Below are 22,023 nucleotides of genomic sequence, written 5' to 3'. Positions count from 1 at the left end.
ACCCTAAGCCTTAGAAAAATATAATGATCTTTGTCTGGAGGAAAATGACAGCATAGGCACTTGGTTACACTTTCCAGGAGAGGATTTCATAATGGGATGGCATCATTAAGAAGACCTCTTCTCAGTTGGTGGGGCATTTGCAGAAGGCTAGCTGATAGATATCTTAAGGTAAAAGAGGAGATGCCTGAAGACAGGCATCTGAGCCTCAAAGGACTGGGTCAAAACCAAACAAAGGCTCTCTTCCTTTGATTCATAACACAGCCCAACCAAAAGAAAATTCTTTGTGTCTTGGTCTATAGACCTGTTCCTGTGGTTATTTGAGGTACTGATTCAAAAACTTGCATTGGATAGACCACATCAGCTCTAGTTTCTTAGATAAGGTTATCAAGATTTTTTTGGGCGAGCAGATAAAGACTACTATATTGCATGTGTTCTGTATCTCAAAAACTAGAACTGATGGGGCAAAACTGGTCCCATTTTTGGAATCAGCAGGTCACATATATAGAGAAACAAGTTGAACATTTGTGTTGACCACTGTAATCCAAATAGAGGTGGACAAATGAATTGTCCCATGTGTTGACTTTTATATTATCTGATGAAGGGAATCAATGAATTAACAATTAAGGAAAAGAGGTAGCACTGTCCTTAACTTTTTTGAGGACAGTATGCATGCATATCTATTTCATTCCAAATGGCCAGGGAAAAGACATGATTTCCTTTCTTTTCTTTTCATATTTAAAAATCCTATACATAAACTATATCCACCTCAACAAATCCCTGCAGCCAGAGTCTATTAACATAACAGAAAATGTAGGGGGAGGAAAGTACGTAAATAAACTGGGAGGTAGAATGGGAACATAAACTTCCTCCACGCCCCATTTCTTTCCTAAAAATGTCTCCCACTCCTCCACTTTAAAGCAATTACCGTATATACTCGAGTATAAACTGACCCGAATATAAGCTGAGGCACCTAATTTTACCACAAAAAACTGGGAAAACATTGACTCCAGTATAAGCTGAGGGTGGTACATTTCAGAAATAAAAATAGATACCAATAAAATTATATTAATTGAGGCATCAGTAGGTTAAATGTTTTTGAATATTTACATAAAGCTCAAATTTAAGATAATACTGTCCAACTCTGATCAAATCATTATTCTCATTTTCTTCAATATAAAAGTGCTTATGTATCCTTTTAATAATAATAGAGTAAAATAATATGGACAGGTTGCTTACCTGTAACCATGTTTCTTCGAGTGTACTCTGTGAATTCACACTAATGGAGAGGCTGCGCCTGCGCAGGTCCCAACGGAAACTCTTCCCAAGCTGAAGTTTAAATTTTGGCGGTAGCCACGCCCCTCCGTCCCCGGAGGGCATATAAGGCAGCCCTTGGCGTCTGCTCTCCAGTTCCTACGCCGCAAAGGCAACGAGAAAGGAAGAGGGTTTGCCAGAGGGGAAGGAAGGGCGGGCTTGTGTGAATTCACAGAGTACACTCGAAGAAACATGGTTACAGGTAAGCAACCTGTCCTTTTTCTTCGTGTACTCTGTGAATGCACACTAATGGAGACTAGCAAGCTTAGGTCTCGGAGGCGGGCTAAGCAAACCCTGACAACGAGAAAACTGTCCAAACATATGTTTATTAAACATGAAAACATAAAAGAAACCCTGGTCCAAGGACCCATTAAGGTATTGCATCAAACACACGCCAAACACCGAAGGCAGTTCGGTCAGGCATGATATAACCCTTTAAGAGCACATGTGAAAAACAGGAAAACATCATTCCCCTAAGGGGGAAGGCAATAGCAATAAGGCACGGATCATCAGGAGAGTAGTGCAAACATGTACCAAACAGGAAAAAACAACAAGAGGGTCGCATGAGAAAAGGCACCCACATAGAAGTCATAAATGCAGAAGGTTAGGACAAGCATGAGGATAAAACCGCCCTAGCAAAGGCGGCATCCTTCAAAGTCTTTTGGTCTAACCTGTAGTGAGACACAAATGTAAGGGGGTTAGACCAGATCGCTGCCTTGCAGATGGAGTCCAGGGAAATGCCCCTTAGGAAGGCAGTCGACGTGGAGAGACCTCTCGTCGAACGCGGGCGGACCGACGGGGGAGGAGGTCTTTTGGCTAGTTCATAGGCCAGTTCAATGGCCTGAGCAATCCAGTGTGAGAGTCTTTGAGAAGAAATAGGATTGCCCAGTTTATCTGGGGCATGGGCCACAAAAAGTTTTGGGGTCTTTCGAATGTCCTTAGTACGGTCTCGGTAGAACAGAAGTGCTCTACGCACATCAAGGAGGTGCAGTCTCCGCTCAAGGGGAGACGAGGGGTCTGGGAAGAAAGCGGGAAGGACAATGTCCTGGTTAAGGTGAAAAGCAGAGACCACCTTGGGAAGGAAGGTGATGTCCGGACGGAGAACGGCGCGGTCGTGATGAAAGCGGAGGTAGGGTTCATCGACCCGAAGGGCCGCCAGCTCCGAGGGTCTGCGCGCTGAGGTTATGGCCACCAAGAAGGCAACTTTCCAAGAAAGGAGACGTAGGTCGGTCGAGGCCAAAGGTTCAAAGGGAGAAGCAGTGAGCTGGGAAAGGACAAGCTCGAGGTTCCAGCCTGGGGTAGGAGGTTGGGCCGGTGGGCAGATGTTGTTGTATCCTTTTAAGAAGGTCTTGACGAGGTGATCGGAAAACAATGATGGTCTACCATGCTGCTGAAAGCACCATGATAGAGCGGCCAGGTAAGATTTCATAGAGGCAAGAGAAAGCTTTTGTTCTGCTAGAGACATAAGGAAGTCCAGCACAATCGGTACCGAGGTTGGGAAAGCAGTGATCCCTCGGGAGCGAAGAAAGGAACGAAAGCGAGAGACTTTATAAGTGTAGGCCCTGGTTGTAGCCGGCTTGTGAGCTGCGCGGAGGACCTCTTGTAAGTTCTGCGGGAGGGAGGTCAGGCGAGAATCCTCCAAGCAGTGAGATGTAGAGAGGGGAGATCCGGATGCAGAATCTGGCCGTTTTCTCTGGATAAGAGGTGTGGTAGGAGAGGCAGAGTGAAGAAGGTCGCCTTGGAAAGATGAAGAAGAGCCGGGAACCACGGTTGACGAGGCCAGGCTGGCGCTATCAGGATCGCCGACATCGGTACCGATCGGAGCCTCTGGAGGACCTTCGGTATCAGAGGAAAAGGCGGAAAGAGATAGATTGGTTCCGCCGACCAGTCCAGAAGGAAGGCGTCTCCCAGGCAGCCTGGAGAGGAGGACGGGAGAAGTCTTGCCCCGTACCGAGGCAGCTGAGCGTTCTGGGGAGAAGCGAAGAGGTCTAGGGTGGGGAAACCCCATTTGAGAAAGAGAGAAAGAAGAGTCTCGGGGTCGAGCATCCACTCGTGGGAGGAAGTCGTCATTCTGCTGAGGGCATCTGCCAAGTCGTTGTGGATCCCGGGAAGGTGAGTCGCCGAGATTTGGATGTTGTGGGCTATGCACCAATGCCACAGTTGGGAGGAGAGAAGCATCAGCTTCCTTGAGCCCGTGCCGCCCTGTTTGTTGATGTAGAATACTGCTACTGTGTTGTCTGACTGTACGAGGACAGATCTTTGGGAGATCAGGCGGGAGAAGGCTTTCAGAGCCTTGAAGATAGCAAGGAGTTCGAGAAAGTTTATGTGATTGGCCTTCTCGGAGGGAGACCAGAGGCCCCGAACAGTGAGGCCCTTCATGTGGGCTCCCCAGCCGAAATTGGATGAGTCTGTGGTTATGGTGATCGAGGGAGGAACCGAGTGAAACGGAAGACCCCTGCAGACGTTGGAGAGGGACTTCCACCAGAGAAGCGACCGACGAACATGAGGCGGGATCGAGAGAAACCTCGAGTTGGGGTGGCGAAATGGTTTGAAAACATCTATGAACCACCTCTGCAGGGACCGGAGACGGAGCCTGGCGAACGGGGTCGTGAGGACTGTGGAGGCCATGTGGCCCAGCAGTATTTGAATGGATCGAGCCCGAACTCTTCGGTGGGTCTCGCAGAAGATGATTTGATGACGGAGAGCTAGAAACCTGTCGAGCGGGAGCGAGACAGTCTGAGCGATTGAGTCGAACAGGGCGCCGATGAAGCGGATCTTGTTCGACGGGATGAGGTGAGATTTTTCGTGGTTTAGCTGGAGACCGAGAGAATCTAGAAGAGAGAGGGTGTAGTCGACGTGTCGACGGAGTAGGACAGGGTCGGATCCGACCAGAAGCCAGTCGTCTAGATAGGGAAAAACTGTGATCCCCTGGAGCCGGAGGTGGGCAGCCACGACAGCGACGACTTTGGTAAAGACCCTTGGGGCGGTAGCGAGGCCAAAGGGCAAAACGGTGAACTGGTAGGTTTGGTCGAGGACCTTGAAAGAGAGGAAGCGCCTGTGGTTTTCTCGAATCGCCACGTGGAAATAGGCGTCTCGGAGGTCTATAGACACGAAGTAGTCTCCGCGCTGAAGCATCGGGAGGATGGAGGCGATGGAGACCATCCTGAACTTGGTTGGGCGTATGAAGACATTGAGCATGCGCAAGTCTAGAATTGGGCGGAGGCCCCCACCCCTCTTCGGGACCGTAAAGTATCTGGAGAAGAAGCTTTGAGGGTCCTGTGCCGATGGAGAAGGCCGAATAGCCCCTTTGGCGAGGAGAGCGTCGACCTCTGCGAGAATTTCTTGAGAGGGGTTGGAGAGAAGGACCTGACCGGTGGGAGGGAGTCCTTCGAATTCTAAGGCATAGCCTTCTTGGACAATTTTTAGAACCCAGGCATCTGAAGTAATAGATTTCCACCGGTGAAAGAAGGGAGCCAGGCGGTCTATAAAGAGACCATGAGGTTGATTTGGTGGAGAAGAGGGGTGTGGAGGAGTGAGAACGACATCGGTACCGGAGAAAGAGTCTTTGGAAGGAGAGATGGCGTCAGGAACGCCGGATAGGTTGACCAGCGGTGGGGGTGGCCCGGCCGCGCTGTCTTTGAGGTTGTGCGGCCCGACGGGGCTGATGGCGATTTTGATTGTTCGATACCGAGGGACGTCTGAAAGATTGCTGGCGGTAAGAAGGAGGCGGGAAGCGTCGAAAGCGTTGAGGAAACCACTTGGTGCGGTGAGCCTGGGGTTGATCGCCGCATTTAGTGGCTAGAACTTTAAAGTCATGGTTGGTTTTAAGCTTGTCATCGGTGCCAGCATTAAAGAGGCCCATGGCGTCGAAGGGGAGGTCCTCGATGACCTGCCTCGAGGAAGAAGATAAGCCGGAAGATCTCAGCCAGGCGTGGCGGCGAATGGCAATGGCGTGGGCGATCATCTTGCCGGCCGTGTCGCCCGTATGCTTAGCCATCTGGATTTGATGATGCGCTAACGAATCGGCCTCTTGTTGGAGGGTGGACATGACCGACCGGTCTTCGTCGGACAACTTCGCGAAGAAGGGCTGAGCTTTTTCCCAGAGGATCTGCTGGTATGCCCCCATACAGGCCCCATAGTTCGCCATTCGACAAAGTAGAAGGGCTCCGGAGTAGAGCTTTCTGCCGACCGCGTCGAACCTTTTACCCTCTCTGTCTGCAGGGGTAGTGGATTCACGACCGGAGGACTGAGAGGCCTTCACGACCATGGAATTCGGGTCGGGGTGGTGTTTAAGCCATTCTAAGGTGTCGTCATCCGTACGATACCAAGACTCGATTCTCTTCGAGGTAGGAGGGATCGAGGAGGGGGTTTTCCACGAAGATTGGATAACATCGAGGAGATAGGGTAAGAACGGCAACAGCGTGGCTGGAGGGGCCTGGGCTTGGACCCGTTTGAAAACCGGGTCAGTTACTGCTTTGGAAGTCTGTTTAATTTCTAAACCCAGGGCATCAGCCATTCTAATCATTTGCTCGGAGAAAGCCCGAATGTTGTCGGTAGGCGAAGGAGGATCCACCTCATAGGCATCATGGGGAGGAGAGAGATCGAGGCCTAAGGATACCACCGAGGCCGAGAGAGCAGAATCCGGGCGATCAATCTCTATCTCATCGTCCCCAGCCCCTTGAGGGGACTGGGGGGGAGATGACAACACAGTCTCTGGTGGCGGCACCGCCTCAAGAGCAGGAGCTATCTGCAGCCGAGTTTGTTTGGAGGCCGAAGCCTGGACCGCTCGAGCCAGGCGAGTGGTTTGTCTACCCCGTTCCGGTGTCGAGGTCGGGGGAAAAAGCTGCTGACGAGATGAACGATGAGAAGCAGCAGGTCTAGGAGATGGGACCCTGACCACTGTCTGAGTGGAGTGGTGGGGTGAGTCCTGCAACTCGCCGTCCGAGAGTTGGTGAGGAGAAGGCTGGCGAGGTCGCTGAGCGGGAGCGATCGGAGAAGACCTTCTAGAAGAAGTTGCCGAAGAAGGGACATCCATCTTGGAGGAGGCAGAAGAGGAAGAGCGTTGGGTTGCCCTCTTCTTAGCGAGCGGTTGTTTTGATGGAACCCTCAGGGATTTACCCGGTGTGGGAGGGATCATTGCTGAGTCGGATTGGGTCCGACGAGCTTCCTCATGAGCCCTTTTAAAGGCGATCTTCATCGCGGAGGTCGATGGAGGAGCCCCGAGCTGGGATCGAGCCGAGGAAACGGAAGCTACCGAGCTCGACGTCGAGGAAGGACCGACCCGACCAGAACGTGTCGACACCGTGGCCGTGGTGAGAGTGCACGGTGGTTTAGCGGCCTTGGACGACCTGGAGGCTCTGGACGCCTTAGACGAGACCGAAGGGGCTTTAGCCGCTGAAGACGACATCGATTCCGGGTTAAGCGGCGACTTCGTGCCCGAAGTCGACGGAGCGGGTTCAGGAGCGAGCGATTTTTCGTAGAGCGCCGCTCTAAGCCTCGCGGCTCTATTTTTTCGAGCCTGGGCCGTTAGGGCCAGGCAGAAACGGCAGGTACCGACGACATGTGCTTCTCCGAGGCAGTAGAGGCACTTGGCGTGGCCGTCGGAGTCAGGAATTTTAGCGGCACACTGAGTGCAGCGCTTGAAGCGAGTCGTAGACATGAGAATCCGAAGTGAACCTTGCGGCGGAAAAAAAGGAACTGGAGAGCAGACGCCAAGGGCTGCCTTATATGCCCTCCGGGGACGGAGGGGCGTGGCTACCGCCAAAATTTAAACTTCAGCTTGGGAAGAGTTTCCGTTGGGACCTGCGCAGGCGCAGCCTCTCCATTAGTGTGCATTCACAGAGTACACGAAGAAAAAATGTAATAATTACAGGAAAATAATAAATGCAATAATAATAATAATAATAATAATAATAATAATATCAGAGTGAAATAATAAATGTATTATTAATAATAATAAAAATAGAGTAAAATAAATGTAATAGTAGCAACAATAATAGAGAAAAATAATAAATGTAATAATACCAATAATAATAGAGAAAAATAATAAATGTACCATAGATTCTCAAGTATAAGCTGACCCAAATATAAGCCAACCAGGACCCTCACCCGAGTATAAGCCAAGGGGGGCTTTTTCAGTCTTAAAAAGAGGGCTTTTCAGCTTATACTAGGCTTATACTCGAGTATATACAGTACTTTGTTTCACTTCCCGTTTTCAATCTGGCTGGGGGCAGAAGAGTAAGTGAGGGGAATGACCCTTCAAAACAATAAAAATCAACGTGTGGGCAAAGTATGAGAGCCACAGAATGTTTCACTATTCTGATGTTCTTTTCGACTAGTTCTTCCTAGTCTGGTAAACACCGAACTCATGACTATGATTATTAGGGATTATGGGAGATGGCACTAGGTTGGAAAAGGAAGAGCCTGCTAAAACTAGAGTTATCCTTCACATTTGTAGGGTTAACTTTTGTGGATTTGATTATTCACTGATTTGATTAAAATATTATCTCAAGGAATCTCTAGGCCCACCAGTGCAACTCTATGGGCAACTTTCGGCACAATTAGACCACAGAGTTGTACTGGAGGACCTAGGGATGCCTACAGAGAAGACGACTTTAGGAATTTCTAGCTGTCTAGAGCAATTCTATGGTCACACTCTGGCAGAAGTTGACCATAGAGTTGTGCTGGAGGTCAAGGAGACTTCCAGAGAAATGCTTCTTGAGCGATTTTTTATTTGCAGTTTTTCACATTTGCAGGTGTCCTGCGCCTATAAATCCAGCCAATGTGGTAGCTAACTGTACATAGTTTTGATATCAGAGACTGGTGTGTGAAAAATTAATAATTCTAATTCTTTCTATAAATAATGTGTACTCACAGATCAGTAATGCTATGGTCCAGAGATACGTCTTCAGTTTGGCTTTTGTTGTCACTCTCCTGTATTTGGCCCACTTCCTCATCTGTGATTATATCAAACACTGCATCATCTGTGGGTTTAGAGGCTTCACTTGTAACTGTGCCAGAAAAAAGAGGAAGCAAAATGAAGTTATAATACTGTATATAAGACAAAAGGGCTTCCTTTCCACTGAACATACATAGTGTGGCCTGAATTCAGGCAGATTCCTCTTAAAGCCTTGGGTATTCCAGAGTTTTGCCATCAAGTGCACAAGGATTTTTTTTATTACATAAGCATTTGTTATACCATCACAGATTTCCTAAAGAATAATTTAGGAAACATTACATCATTCCATGAGGCAGAAATCCTTTATTTCTAATTTCCAACTGTCTCCCTCTGACCTCTACTTATTTCTACAATTCCTTTGAGGCAGCCTACCTGTGGATGAGGCATACATGTGAATGAAAATTTAGACACACTAAATGCTTTTATGCACATGAAGATCAACTACAAACAAGCTACAACACTGCAGTCTCAAAGGAAGAGATAGTGCTGCAAAAGGAAGGGATCTTAGTGTACAAAACCACATAGATTTTTCATAGACTGTTAAGTCAGGAATGGACAAAATGCAAGACTCCAGATTTTGTCAGACTGCACCTCCCATTAACTCCTAGCCAGCATATCAAAAGGGAAAATGTTGGGAGTGGTAAACCTAGAACATTTAGAGAGTCACCCTTGGTTCACGTCTACTATAAGTCAGGTATGGAACACATAAGTTGTTATGGTTGAGCCTTATGGCTCCGATACTGGGAGACGTGGTCGTAAGACTCCTCGGGAGTCAGACTCTCTTGAGGAGCGAGAAAGGAAACAGCTGCGGGACTTATTTGCAGAACCAACTGACAAAGACTCCTTTGAGGGTTTTACCGAGGGAATGGAGGAAGAGATGGTTAGCTCAGAGGAGGATGGCATGGAATGGACTCGTGTGAGGGAGGATTTGGGTGCCACCGGCAATAATAGTGTGGGAGGCGACTGGGGGGTTTCAGGATTAGACCCGTGGACGAGCTGGAGGGATGGAACGGGATCCACAGCTGGGGATGCTGTGGGGCGTAGTCAAAGGTGTTTTAGCTCTGATGAGGAGGATGATGATGAGGCACCTGGAATTAGGGTAACAGCTGACAGCGATGAGGAGTTGTAAACTGGCATAAAATGGGGTTGAGAATCCAGGGCTAATTGCGTTGGGCAAGGTAATCTGGACGAACGCTTGGGCTCTTGTTGGGAATTTCCTGAAGACGGGTGTGATTCGTTTGCTGAATACGTAAGTTACCAAGGACACTGGGCATAGACGGCGGGAGGAACTGTGTGGGCTTTTCCTGTGCAACTTGTGTTTAATCTTAATATCTTGGACCTCCGTCGTCTTTTTGACGGACATTAATTGCCTACTCTGGATTGACGCTGGACTGACTGACTGACTACGACCTCGGACTACCCTTTCTGTGGCTATCGGTGGAACTGGTGAACTAAAGACATCTGTACCTGGCTTTCGACCTTGGACCGGATTGGGACCCCGCTGACCGCTGCTGCCCTGATTGATGTGTTTGGACTCGGAGTTCGCTTGCTGCACGGAGGAGTAACAACTTAGTTATTCAACCACAGCTGTTGAGTAGCAGAGAGGAATCTGCTGCCAGTTATTTACGTTTCATTGAATCTTTGTTTACCAGCTTTTGTTTGTTTAAAGTGCCAGGCTGAAGTAAGCATTTTTGGTTTAACCCGGATTAAACTCCTGTTTAATCCGGTTAATCTTTTGAACCGTTTTTTTGTGTCTTTTCATATTGAAGGCGAGTGTTTGCCTAGCCCTTTGTTTTTTACGGGCGTTTTTGGTTCCGTATCCTTAATAAACTGTGTTGAATCTTATCTGGTGGCGTTCTGTCTTTGACATAAGTGGAGTGCATTTAAGCAATAAAGTTTTCTTGTTTTACCTTTATTTGTTTGTTGTGTGCCTTCAAGTCATTTATGACTTATGACTTTCTTTTGTATTTCTTCCAAGGTGAGCTAAGAATCCCTACTATATTGAGCAGTGTGAACAGATGCAAGGCTGACATTTAACAGGTTTTCCAAAGTCTATTGCACATTTCCAGGATAAATGACTTCTGTTTATGTATTAAAAGGGCCTACCTATAACTCTCTGGACCAAGGACAAAGGTGAAGCCAGCAAACTTGATGTTGATTCTTCTTGGGTAACGTTTGATCCAGAGTTGCTTGCTTTTTTAAAGCAAGATTGGCAGCAGCGTTCTTTCTTGCCAGTCTGTTTTGACATAGCATAGTTGTTGCAGCAGTAGTAGCAGAATATGCGTCCACACAGTCTACAAAAATCATATATAAAGGGAAGAAACAATTCCCTATGAAACTTGAAAATGAAAGCATTAAAAGGTCATTATATTCAACATGCAGAAAGACTCACTTGACAGTGGTAATGTACAGATCTAGTTTCCCGCTCTGATAAATAGGAAGAAAAACATTAAATTAAGGTTGTTTCCAGAGGTAGTTTCCTTTGCACTACAAGTATTCCAGTGGAAACAAGGCTTAGGATTATTTTATCATCTGACATCCTCCTCATACCTTTTTATCCCTCTGATTTCACCTGAATTTACCGGTGGTGCAATGGGTTAAACCCTTCTGCCAGCAGGACTGCTGACTGAAAAGTCAGCAGTTCGAATCTGGAGAGCAGGGTGAGCTCCTGTCTGTCAGCTCTAGCTACCCATGCAGGGACATGAGAGAAGCCTCCCACCGGATGGTAAAAACATCACACATCCAGGCATCCCCTGGACCACATCCTTGCAGATGACCAATTCTTTCACACCAGAAGCGACCTGTAGTCTCTCAAGTCGCTCCTGACACAAAAAAAACTGAATTCATCACAGTAGCCAAGGAAATGCAATTAATGTTTTGTTGTGAGCTATTTATATTGAAATATAAAATATTTCAGAGTAATCTGGCTTTGAATGGGTAATTACAACCTATTAGTTTTACAAAAATTCTGCTCAAAGTAGCAATAAAAATGGCTACAAGTGGTTTCTTCATAGGGGTCGACATAGCTGCCTACATGTTGGACACTCCTTGGCAGCATATGGCCAGAGACTATTATAACGAGCACCTTCATTTCCGACAGGCCTATCCAGTCAATTTTAACTTGTGAATTTCAACCTGCATTTTATCGGTAATTTGATCTGTATTTTACCTGTGTATATTTGTTATATTTTAATAGTGTTCTCTTTTATCATATTACACACCACCTCAAGCAATGAGGAGAGGTGGTTAACAAATAGGTTGTTGTTGTTGTTATTATTTTTGCAGCTGCCGTTTTTAAGGTTTCAATGTGCCATTTTTAACCTTTCATATACCATTTTTAATCTTTTGTGCAGTTTAATAAACTTTCCATGTTTTATCATAGAACCAATTAGGAAATGACATTTATAAACCAGGAACAAAAATCGTGTTACATAGTCTTATTCAGAAGAGATTGTATTTCTCGAAGGCTGAGAGTGTGACTTGCTCAAAGACAATCAATGGGTTTCCATGTCTTGGTAGAGATTTGAATCCTGGTTTCCTGTCCTAGGTCAACACTCAAACCACTAAACCAAACTGTTTCTCTGATCGAGATGACCACATCTGAAACTTCCCTCCCTTCTGATACCATGGATAAGGCAAGATTACTACATGATAAAAAAAAAATATTCACTAGAAGCAGTCACATTAAATGTAAACATTTCTAAAAGACTGGTATTTTATTTTGTTTTCCACAAAATAGCATTCATAAAGCAAGTCCCCCCCCAACACACTTCCAAATTGGTACCACTGAAAAGAGTTAGATTCTAGATTCTTATAAAGAAATGAAATTCTACTACCGTGTTTCCCCTAAAATAAGACCTCCCCAAAGAATAAGACCTAGTAGGGGTTTGGGGGGATTGCCAAATATAAGGCCTCCCCTGAAAGTAAGACCTAGCAACTAAGAATGGGACCTTCCAGGCTGCAGCAGAGTTCCATTGGGAAGCATGGCTGCAGGGCAGAAGCAGCATTCATACGCACTGGAGGGAGGGAGGGAGGGAGAGAGAGTGCTTGCTTTCTGTGCCTCCCTGCTGGCCTTGCCTTGCCTCCTGCCTGTCCCCCAGCCACGGCTCAAAAAACCAGTTTCTTCCTTCGGAGACAAGGCTCCGTCCTGGCCATGCTCCCTTTGTCCCAGAGGCTTCTGATTGGCTCCTGGTGCCAGGGCAAGGGAGGGTGGGAGGGAAGGAAGAGGGCTTCAACACCCTTTCCTGCTCCTTCTGCTTCTTAAAGGTACAGGACGCATTGGGATTCTCCTCCCATTCTTATTCCTATCCTATGCCATGAAACTTATTATTTTATACTATTATTATTACCATATTATTAGCCTCATATTCTGTTATTATATCCCGTTATTATATTATCCTATTAATATATATTATATCATTATATTCTATACTATTATTCTATTCTTATTCTATTATATTATCATATTATTATATTATTAGCATATTCTGTTATTATTATATTCCATTTTATATTATCCTATTAATATATTTTATATAATTATATTCTATTATTTTATTATATTATCCTATTATTATTATATTATGCTATTCAGTTATTATATCCCATTATTATATTATCCTATTAATACCATATTATTATCATCATATTCTGTTATTATTATATTCTATTATAATATTATCCCATTAATATATTGCATATCATTATATTATTATATTATTATTATTCTATTATATTATCATATTATTATATTATATTATATTATATTATATTATATTATATTATATTATATTATATTATTCATGACTACATTGAAACTAGAATAGAGAGAAATCAGCATGGAAACCTTGTGAAACCTAAACTGCAAGAGGTACTGTTATGGTTGAGCCTTATGGCTCCGATACTGGGAGACGTGGTCGTAAGACTCCTCGAGAGTCAGACTCTCTTGAGGAGCGAGAAAGGAAGCGGCTGCGGGACTTATTTGCAGAACCAACTGACGAAGACTCTTTTGAGGGCTTTACCGAGGGAATGGAGGAAGAGATGGTTAGCTCAGAGGAGGATGACATGGAATGGACTCGTGTGAGGGAGGATTTGGGTGCCACCGGCAATGATAGTATGGGAGGCGACTGGGGGGTTTCAGGATTAGACCCGTGGACGAGCTGGAGGGATGGAACGGGATCCACAGCTGGGGATGCTGTGGGGCGTAGTCAAAGGTGTTTTAGCTCTGATGAGGAGGATGATGATGAGGCACCTGGAATTAGGGTAACAGCTGACAGCGATGAGGAGTTGTAAACTGGCATAAAATGGGGTTTGGAATCCAGGGCTAATTGCGTTGGGCAAGGTAATCTGGACGAACGCTTGGACTCTTGTTGGGAACTTCCTGAAGACGGGTGTGATTCGTTTGCTGAATACGTAAGTTGCCAAGGACACTGGGCATGGACGGCGGGAGGAACTGTGTGGGCTTTTGTTGTGCAACCTGTGTTTAATCTTAATAGCTTGGACCTCCGTCGTCTTTTTGACGGACACTAATTGCCTACTCTGGACTGACTGACTGACTGACTGACTACGACTTCGGACTAACCTTCCTGTGGCTATCGTTGGAACTGGTGAATTAAGGCATCTGTACCTGGCTTACGACCTTCGGACCGGATTGGGACCTCGCTGACCGCTGCTGCCCTGATTGATGTGTTTGAACCCGGAGTTCGCTTGCTGCTTGGAGGAGTAACTTCTTAGCTACTCAATCACAGCTTTTGGCAGCAGAGAAGTATCTGCTGCCAGTTACTTGTGTTTCTTTGAACCTTGTTTACCAGCTTTTGTTTGTTTATAGTGCCAGGCTGAAGTAAGCATTTTTGGTTTAACCCGGATTAAACTCCGGTTTAATCCGGTTTATCTTTTGAACGTTTTTTAGTATCTTTTCACCTTGAAGGCCAGTGTTTGCCTAGCCCTTTGTCTTTTACGGGCATTTTTGGTTCTGTAACTTTAATAAATTGTGTTGAATCTTATCTGGTGGCGTTCTGTCTGTGACAGATTGCCCAACGCCAGAAAAAAGGTTTTTTTTAGTTAGGTAATTACGTCAAGAAGACGATGGAGGAGCTTAAGGCTCGTTTTGACCAGCTGCAGGCTGCATTTTACGCTGCACAAGCAGCACAGCCAGCTAAAGGACATGTAATGACTCCCGAACGTTTTGATGGGTCTCGAAACAAGCTGCCTACTTTTTTGGCGCAAATTGAACTTTATTTTTCCCAAATTAGTGCTCAGGCTTTTCCTACGGACACCAGTAAGGTGGCATTTATTTTGAGTTTACTGACCGGTCCTGCGAGACAATGGGCCACTAATTTGATATTGGGAAATGACCCAGTCAAGGACAATTTAAATGATTTCAAAAAATTATTATCTGACACTTTTGGGGATCCCCTCCGTATGGAGAATGCTAGCTGGGCTCTTTATCGGTTAAAACAGGGAAAGGGAACTGTTTTGGACTATTTAAACAAGTTTAACTCCTATCGGACTGGGGGGAGAACGCGTTTATGCTTTTGTTTATTGCTGGCTTGAATGACTATCTCCAGGATGAATTGGCACGTTTAGAACCGGCAGAAAACTGGGACGCTTTAGTATCTAAAGTGTTGCGTTTGGACGCCCGGTTCGAATCTCGCAAACAGTCTAGGGCAGGGGTCCCCAAACTACGGCCCGCGGGCCACATGCGGCCCCCTGAAGGCATTTATCCGGCCCGCACCCTCCTCCAAGGAAGGTGCGTGCCGCTGCCGCCTTTCCTGCCTTCTCCCTCCCTGCATAAGCCTTGGAGCCTTTCCTTCTTTCTCCCGCTCCCTGCACAAGCCTTTGAGCTCCCTCTCGCTGCCTTGGAGCCTTGCCTTTCCTGCCTTTCCTCCCTCTGCTGCACGAGCCTTGAGCCTTTCCCCACCTCCTCTCTCATCCAGTGCCTTTCCCCGCCTCCTCCCTCGCCCGGTGCCTTTCCCCACCTCCTCCTTCTCCCAGTGCCTTTCCCCGCCTCCTCTCTCACCCAGTGCCTTTGCCTGCCTCCTCCCTCGCCCGGTGCCTTTCCCAGCCTCCTCTCTCGCCCGGTGCCTTTCCCAGCCTCCTCTCTCACCCAGTGCCTTTCCCTGCCTCTTCCCTCGCCCGGTGCCTTTCCCCGCCTCCTTCTCCCAGTGCTTGCCTTGCAAAGCTTTGCTGGCTTCTCCCTCCCTGCATAAGCCTTGGAGCCTTTCCTTCTTTCTCCCTCTCGCTGCACAAGCCTTTGAGCTTTGGCTTTAGAGACTTTCCTCCCTCTGCTGCACTAGCCTTTGAGCTTCCTCTTGCTGCCTTGGAGCCTTGCCTTTCCTGCCTTTCCTCCCTCTGCTGCACGAGCCTTGAGCCCTTTCCTCCCTCTGCTTCACCAGCCTTGAGCCTTTCCCCGCCTCCTCCCTCGCCTGCTGCCTTTCCCAGCCTCCTTCTTCGCCCGGTGCTTGCCTTGCAAAGCTTTGTTTTGTGTTTATAAAGGTATTTTAGTTATTATTTAATTTTTAATTATTAAGGGGGTGTTTTACTTGTGCTATTGCTGCACAAAGGCAGAAGCTGGTTGGACTACATTGCCCAAAGGGTCTCTTCCAACCCTCTTCGTTATTTTTATTTGCATTATTTTTATTTTTATTATTATTATTATTATTATTATTATTAACATTGAGGCTGGGTGGCCATCTATCAGGGGAGCTTTGCTTGTGCTTTTGGTGCACAAAGGCAGAAGGGGGTTGGACTGCATTGCCCAAGGGGTCTCTTCCAACCCTCTTCATTATTTTTATTTGTATTATTATTATTATTAACATTGAGGCTGGGTGGCCATCTGTCAGGGGAGCTTTGCTTGTGCTTTTGGTGCACAAAGGCAGAAGGGGGTTGGACTAAATTGCCCAAGGGATCTCTTCCAACCCTCTTCATTATTTTTATTTGTATTATTATTATTATTATTATTATTATTATTATTATTATTATTATTAATATTGAGGCTGGGTGGCCATCTGTCAGGAGTGCTTTGCTTGTGCTTTTGGTGGACAAAGGCAGGAGGGGGCTAGACTAAATGGCCCAAGTGGTCTCTTCCAACCCTCTTTATTATTTATATGATGATGATTTATATTATTAACATTGAGGCTGTATTTGTTCCTGTTTAGGTTTTTTTTTTACTTCAAAATAAGATATGTGCAGTGTGCATAGGAATTTGTTCACAGTTTTTTTAAAAAAACTAGACTGGCCCCCTAATGGTCTGAGGGACCGTGAACTGGCCCCCTGTTTAAAAAGTTTGGGGACCCCTGGTCTAGGGCAATGTATGCGCCATCTGTATCTGCGCCTAGGGCATCTGTGACAAAAGGGGAAGAACCCATGGAACTCGGGGTGTTTAGAAAACTGTCTACAGCAGAAAAAGACCGTAGGAGACAATTGGGATTGTGTTTGTATTGTGGGAATGCTGGGCATTTTGCTAGAAATTGTAATGTTAAGCCTTCTCAGCTTTCGGGAAAAGGCCAGCCCTAGTGCGACGTGAGTCCAACGCATTAGGGCTTCTAAAGCAATCACTTGAGGGGAAGAAACATGTCTTTGTACCCATTTCTTTATCTGTTGGGGGAAAAGAACTTGCTTCTACTCTGGCACTGCTGGACTCAGGGGCTACGGTCTCATATGTGGATGTTGGGTTTGCAAGGAAGCATGGGCTTCCTACAGTACGTAAAGCATGCGACATATGGGTGGAAGGAGCAGACGGGAAACTACTGGAGTCTGGGGTGGTTACTCGTGAGACCTCAGAAATAACGTGGGAGGTACAAGGAGTAACGGGAAAGTTTGTATGGGACATTACACGGTTACCAAGATACAATGTAATCCTGGGAATGGACTGGTTAACTTTAGTAAATCCTCAAGTGGATTGGGTGAAGCGTACTATAGCTTTTAAGAGGCAGGAATGTTTCGCTCTAAATCCTTCTCAGCTTGACATGGAGGGAGTGCCTGCTGAATATAGAGAATTTCAAGACGTGTTTTGTAAGAAGGAAGCGGATAAGTTGCTGCCTCATAGACCATACGATTGTGCCATTAGACTGGTAGAAGGCGCTAAGTTGCCAGCAGGAAGATTGTACGCTTTAACGGTACCAGAAAGACAAGCCTTGAGGGAATTTCTTGACGAGAACCTAGCCAAAGGGTTTATTCGCCCATCTAGCTCTCCAACTGCTGCACCTGTGTTTTTTGTAGCTAAAAAGACAGGAGAGCTTAGGTTAGTATGTGACTACCGGGTTCTTAACAAACATACCATTCGTGATAGATACTCGCTACCTTTGATTTCGGAATTACTGTCGAGAGTGCAAGGGGCTAAGGTCTTTACCAAGCTTGACCTCCGGGGGGCGTATAATTTGATTAGAATACGGGAAGGTGACGAATGGAAGACGGCATTTAACACGTGTTTCGGATGCACACGAGTTCCGTGTAATGCCTTTTGGACTTTGCAATGCGCCTGCGGTCTTCCAAAGATTCATAAATGATGTGTTTAGAGATTTAATTGATCAATTTGTAGTGGTTTATTTGGATGATATATTAATTTTCTCTAAGGACGAAAGGGAACACCAGCAGCATGTTAAGCAGGTACTACACCGTCTACGGGGTAATGGGCTTTTTGCTAAGGCTTCCAAATGTGTTTTTCACGTGTCTGAAGTTGAGTTCCTGGGACATGTAGTTTCGGGAAAGGAACTAAAAATGGATCCGCACAAAGTTGACGCAGTCAACTCATGGCAAGAACTCAAGTCTAAGAAAGATGTACAGCGGTTCTTGGGATTTGCTAATTATTACCGAGAGTTTATCCCAAACTTTGCCAAACTCACTGTACCTTTAACGCAACTTTTGCGTAAGAAACAACCGTTTGGGTGGGGACGGGAGGCTCACGATGCATTTCTACAGTTAAAGTCTAGTTTCCAGGCTGACAATATACTAATCCATCCCGACATTAATAGACCGTTCATAGTAGAAGCAGACGCTTCTAGTTATGCGTTGGGGGCTGTACTATCTCAAAGGGATTCATCAGGGACTTTGCGTCCCTGTGGATTTTACTCCAGACAACTAACACCTTTTGAACAAAATTATACCATCTGGGAAAAGGAATTGTTGGCTATCAAGGTGGCTTTTGAGGTGTGGCGGCACTGGTTAGAGGGCGCACGACATCAAATTGTGGTCAGATCTGACCATAAGAATTTGGAGCATTTACAAAATGCCAAAAAATTGAATCAACGTCAGATTCGATGGGCTTTGTTTTTCTCTAGGTTCAATTTTAAAGTTCAGTTTGTAGAGGGGAAGGAAAACTTACGGGCAGATGCGCTATCTCGTAAGCCTGAGTTTAAAACTTGTGAGCAGACAGTGTGTCAGACAATTTTGCCTACTGCTTCTTTATGTGTGGTGGAAAACGAGGCTGGGTTACATGCTCAAATCTTAGAGGCTCAGAAGGAGGATAACTGGACTCAAGAGCAACTCATACTACTGTTGGTAGGGAATCGAACTATGCTGCCTCATTTACAAGACCAGGAGGGGGTATTGGTACGCAATGGACAAGTTTATGTACCGGCGGGTGCACTCAGGTTGGAAGTTATTAGGGCACATCATGATGAACCAATGGCTGGGCATTTTGGCAGGTTTAAGACCGTACAACTCATTACCAGAAACTATTGGTGGCCAAAAATGCGACAGGACATTCTCCGCTTTTGTGATAGCTGCGCCGTTTGTCAACAAAGTAAGACGCCTGTCGGGCGCCCTAGGGGTTTATTATCTTCCTTGCCTGTTCCTGAGAGACCATGGCAGATTATTTCCATGGATTTCATTTCTGATTTGCCTAGGTCTGGGGGTTATACATGTATTTGGGTGGTGGTGGATCTATTTTCTAAAATGGCTCATTTTATACCATGTTCAACAATTCCAGCAGCTCCTACATTGGCTTTACTATTTACTAAACATATTTTTCGTTTGCATGGGGCTCCTGAGGTTATTGTTTCTGATAGAGCTCCGCAATTTGTGTCTCGTTTTTGGAGGCAGTTCCATGAGTGTTTGGGAACCAAATTGAATGTCTCCTCTGCTTTTCATCCACAAACGGATGGTCAATCTGAAAGAGTTAATGGGTTCTTGGAACAGTATTTACGTTGTTTCTGTCTAGAACAACCAAGTGCTTGGGTAAAATGGCTGTCGGTGGCTGAATTTGCCTATAATAACGCTGTACATACGTCGAGTCAACACACCCCATTTGAATTAACTTATGGCTTTCATCCGCGGGGAGGGGTGGCGCCGTCAACCAATGTGGTTTCCTCTGACCCGGTGTACCGTTCCTCTGAAATGGCTGCCTTACATGATGTTGCTCGCCGGCTGTTGTTAGAAGCTAAGGCAGCGCAGAAGACTCAAGCCGACCGCCATAGACAAGCCGGGGAGGAGTTGGAGGAAGGGGATCTGGTTTGGTTATCATCCAAATATATTAAACAGGCTGGAGGAAAGTTTGCGCCACGGTATTTGGGACCTTTTCCTATTACTAAAAAGATTTCTTCTGTGGCATTTAGGTTGCGTTTGCCTTCTTCTTTTAAGATCCACCCTGTTTTTCACCGTTCTTTGTTGAAGTTAGATACTTCTGGGCGCCGTAACACTGTAGCTGAAGAAATCACTGCTGTATCTCCACCTTTGGAGGAGGAGGCCTTTGTGAGAGGGGATAGTGTTATGGTTGAGCCTTATGGCTCCGATACTGGGAGACGTGGTCGTAAGACTCCTCGAGAGTCAGACTCTCTTGAGGAGCGAGAAAGGAAGCGGCTGCGGGACTTATTTGCAGAACCAACTGACGAAGACTCTTTTGAGGGCTTTACCGAGGGAATGGAGGAAGAGATGGTTAGCTCAGAGGAGGATGACATGGAATGGACTCGTGTGAGAGAGGATTTGGGTGCCACCGGCAATGATAGTATGGGAGGCGACTGGGGGGTTTCAGGATTAGACCCGTGGACGAGCTGGAGGGATGGAACGGGATCCACAGCTGGGGATGCTGTGGGGCGTAGTCAAAGGTGTTTTAGCTCTGATGAGGAGGATGATGATGAGGCACCTGGAATTAGGGTAACAGCTGACAGCGATGAGGAGTTGTAAACTGGCATAAAATGGGGTTTGGAATCCAGGGCTAATTGCGTTGGGCAAGGTAATCTGGACGAACGCTTGGGCTCTTGTTGGGAACTTCCTGAAGACGGGTGTGATTCGTTTGCTGAATACGTAAGTTGCCAAGGACACTGGGCATGGACGGCGGGAGGAACTGTGTGGGCTTTTGTTGTGCAACCTGTGTTTAATCTTAATAGCTTGGACCTCCGTCGTCTTTTTGACGGACACTAATTGCCTACTCTGGACTGACTGACTGACTGACTGACTACGACTTCGGACTAACCTTCCTGTGGCTATCGTTGGAACTGGTGAATTAAGGCATCTGTACCTGGCTTACGACCTTCGGACCGGATTGGGACCTCGCTGACCGCTGCTGCCCTGATTGATGTGTTTGAACCCGGAGTTCGCTTGCTGCTTGGAGGAGTAACTTCTTAGCTACTCAATCACAGCTTTTGGCAGCAGAGAAGTATCTGCTGCCAGTTACTTGTGTTTCTTTGAACCTTGTTTACCAGCTTTTGTTTGTTTATAGTGCCAGGCTGAAGTAAGCATTTTTGGTTTAACCCGGATTAAACTCCGGTTTAATCCGGTTTATCTTTTGAACGTTTTTTAGTATCTTTTCACCTTGAAGGCCAGTGTTTGCCTAGCCCTTTGTCTTTTACGGGCATTTTTGGTTCTGTAACTTTAATAAACTGTGTTGAATCTTATCTGGTGGCGTTCTGTCTGTGACAGGTACCATAGATTGTTGTACATGTAAATATTGGTAGTAACAATAAATTCTTTATAGGATTCACAGTTTGTCTGGTTATGCTGGTTTGTGATGACAACTATTTTACAGTATATAATAAATGTTCATTTTGTTGTTCAGCAATAAATGTGAGCTCTTCTTCATGGAAAAATAAGACATCCCCTGAAAATAAGACCTAGTGCATATTTGGGAGCAAAAATTAATATAAGACCCTGTCTTATTTTCGGGGAAAGAGGGTATGATCAGGATAAATGCTTGGTGATACAAATTTTACAAAGCCTTACTGTACTTAAGTCTGTGAATCAGTTAAAGCCTTTTTAGTGAATTAAGGCCCTTGACTTGAACCTTTTATTCAATTAAATCATTATAAGGTTACATCATCTCAGTACAAGGTATTTTCTGATGCTATTTTGTGCTTGTCACAATTACAAAACAAACAGTTTTATTGGAAAAATTAGTGAGAAAGATGGGATGTGCTAGTGCAGAGGGCACTATGTTTATGCTTATGTTTTATTCTTTTGTATTGTTGTGTATTGGCATCGAATTCTGCCAGTTTTGTAAGCCGCCCTGAGTCCCTTCGGGTGAGAAGGGCGGGATAGAAATGATGTAAATAAATAAATAAATAAATTCAAACATCCAGGAATCTGGATGACCATACATCACAAGTTCCTAATGTGCGTTAATAAGTACCCCCTTAAAAGATGTGTGACCTAACTTTGTTTTCTGATCTACATGCTAGTGACATATTTTGCCATTCTGACCATTTACACAGATGTCTAAAGAAATATCAGACCATCCAAATTACCCGTCTCTCTGCCTTTCATGTTCTCAATTTCATTTCCGGTGGCACATTTCCAGTGGCTTATGAGTGGCACAGAAGCCA

General features: G+C 45.7%; 1 protein-coding gene across 4 annotated transcripts in view; it reads right to left on the bottom strand.

Annotated features, from left to right (window-relative positions):
- Positions 1-22,023, bottom strand: part of fyco1 (FYVE and coiled-coil domain autophagy adaptor 1) — an 88,913-nt gene that overhangs the window by 21,287 nt on the left and 45,603 nt on the right. For all 4 annotated transcript variants that reach the window (XM_008118291.3, XM_062957872.1, XM_062957873.1 and 1 more), the window contains 2 exons: positions 10,376-10,563; positions 8,186-8,321 (listed from right to left, as the gene is read on the bottom strand). In XM_008118291.3, coding sequence (XP_008116498.2) covers positions 8,186-8,321; positions 10,376-10,563 — 324 coding nt within the window. The remainder of the gene's footprint in view (positions 1-8,185; positions 8,322-10,375; positions 10,564-22,023) is intronic.

Source organism: Anolis carolinensis, chromosome 6 (assembly GCF_035594765.1).
Source record: "Anolis carolinensis isolate JA03-04 chromosome 6, rAnoCar3.1.pri, whole genome shotgun sequence".
Lineage (NCBI taxonomy): Eukaryota > Metazoa > Chordata > Lepidosauria > Squamata > Dactyloidae > Anolis > Anolis carolinensis.
This window is presented reverse-complemented; position numbering and strand designations above follow the sequence as displayed.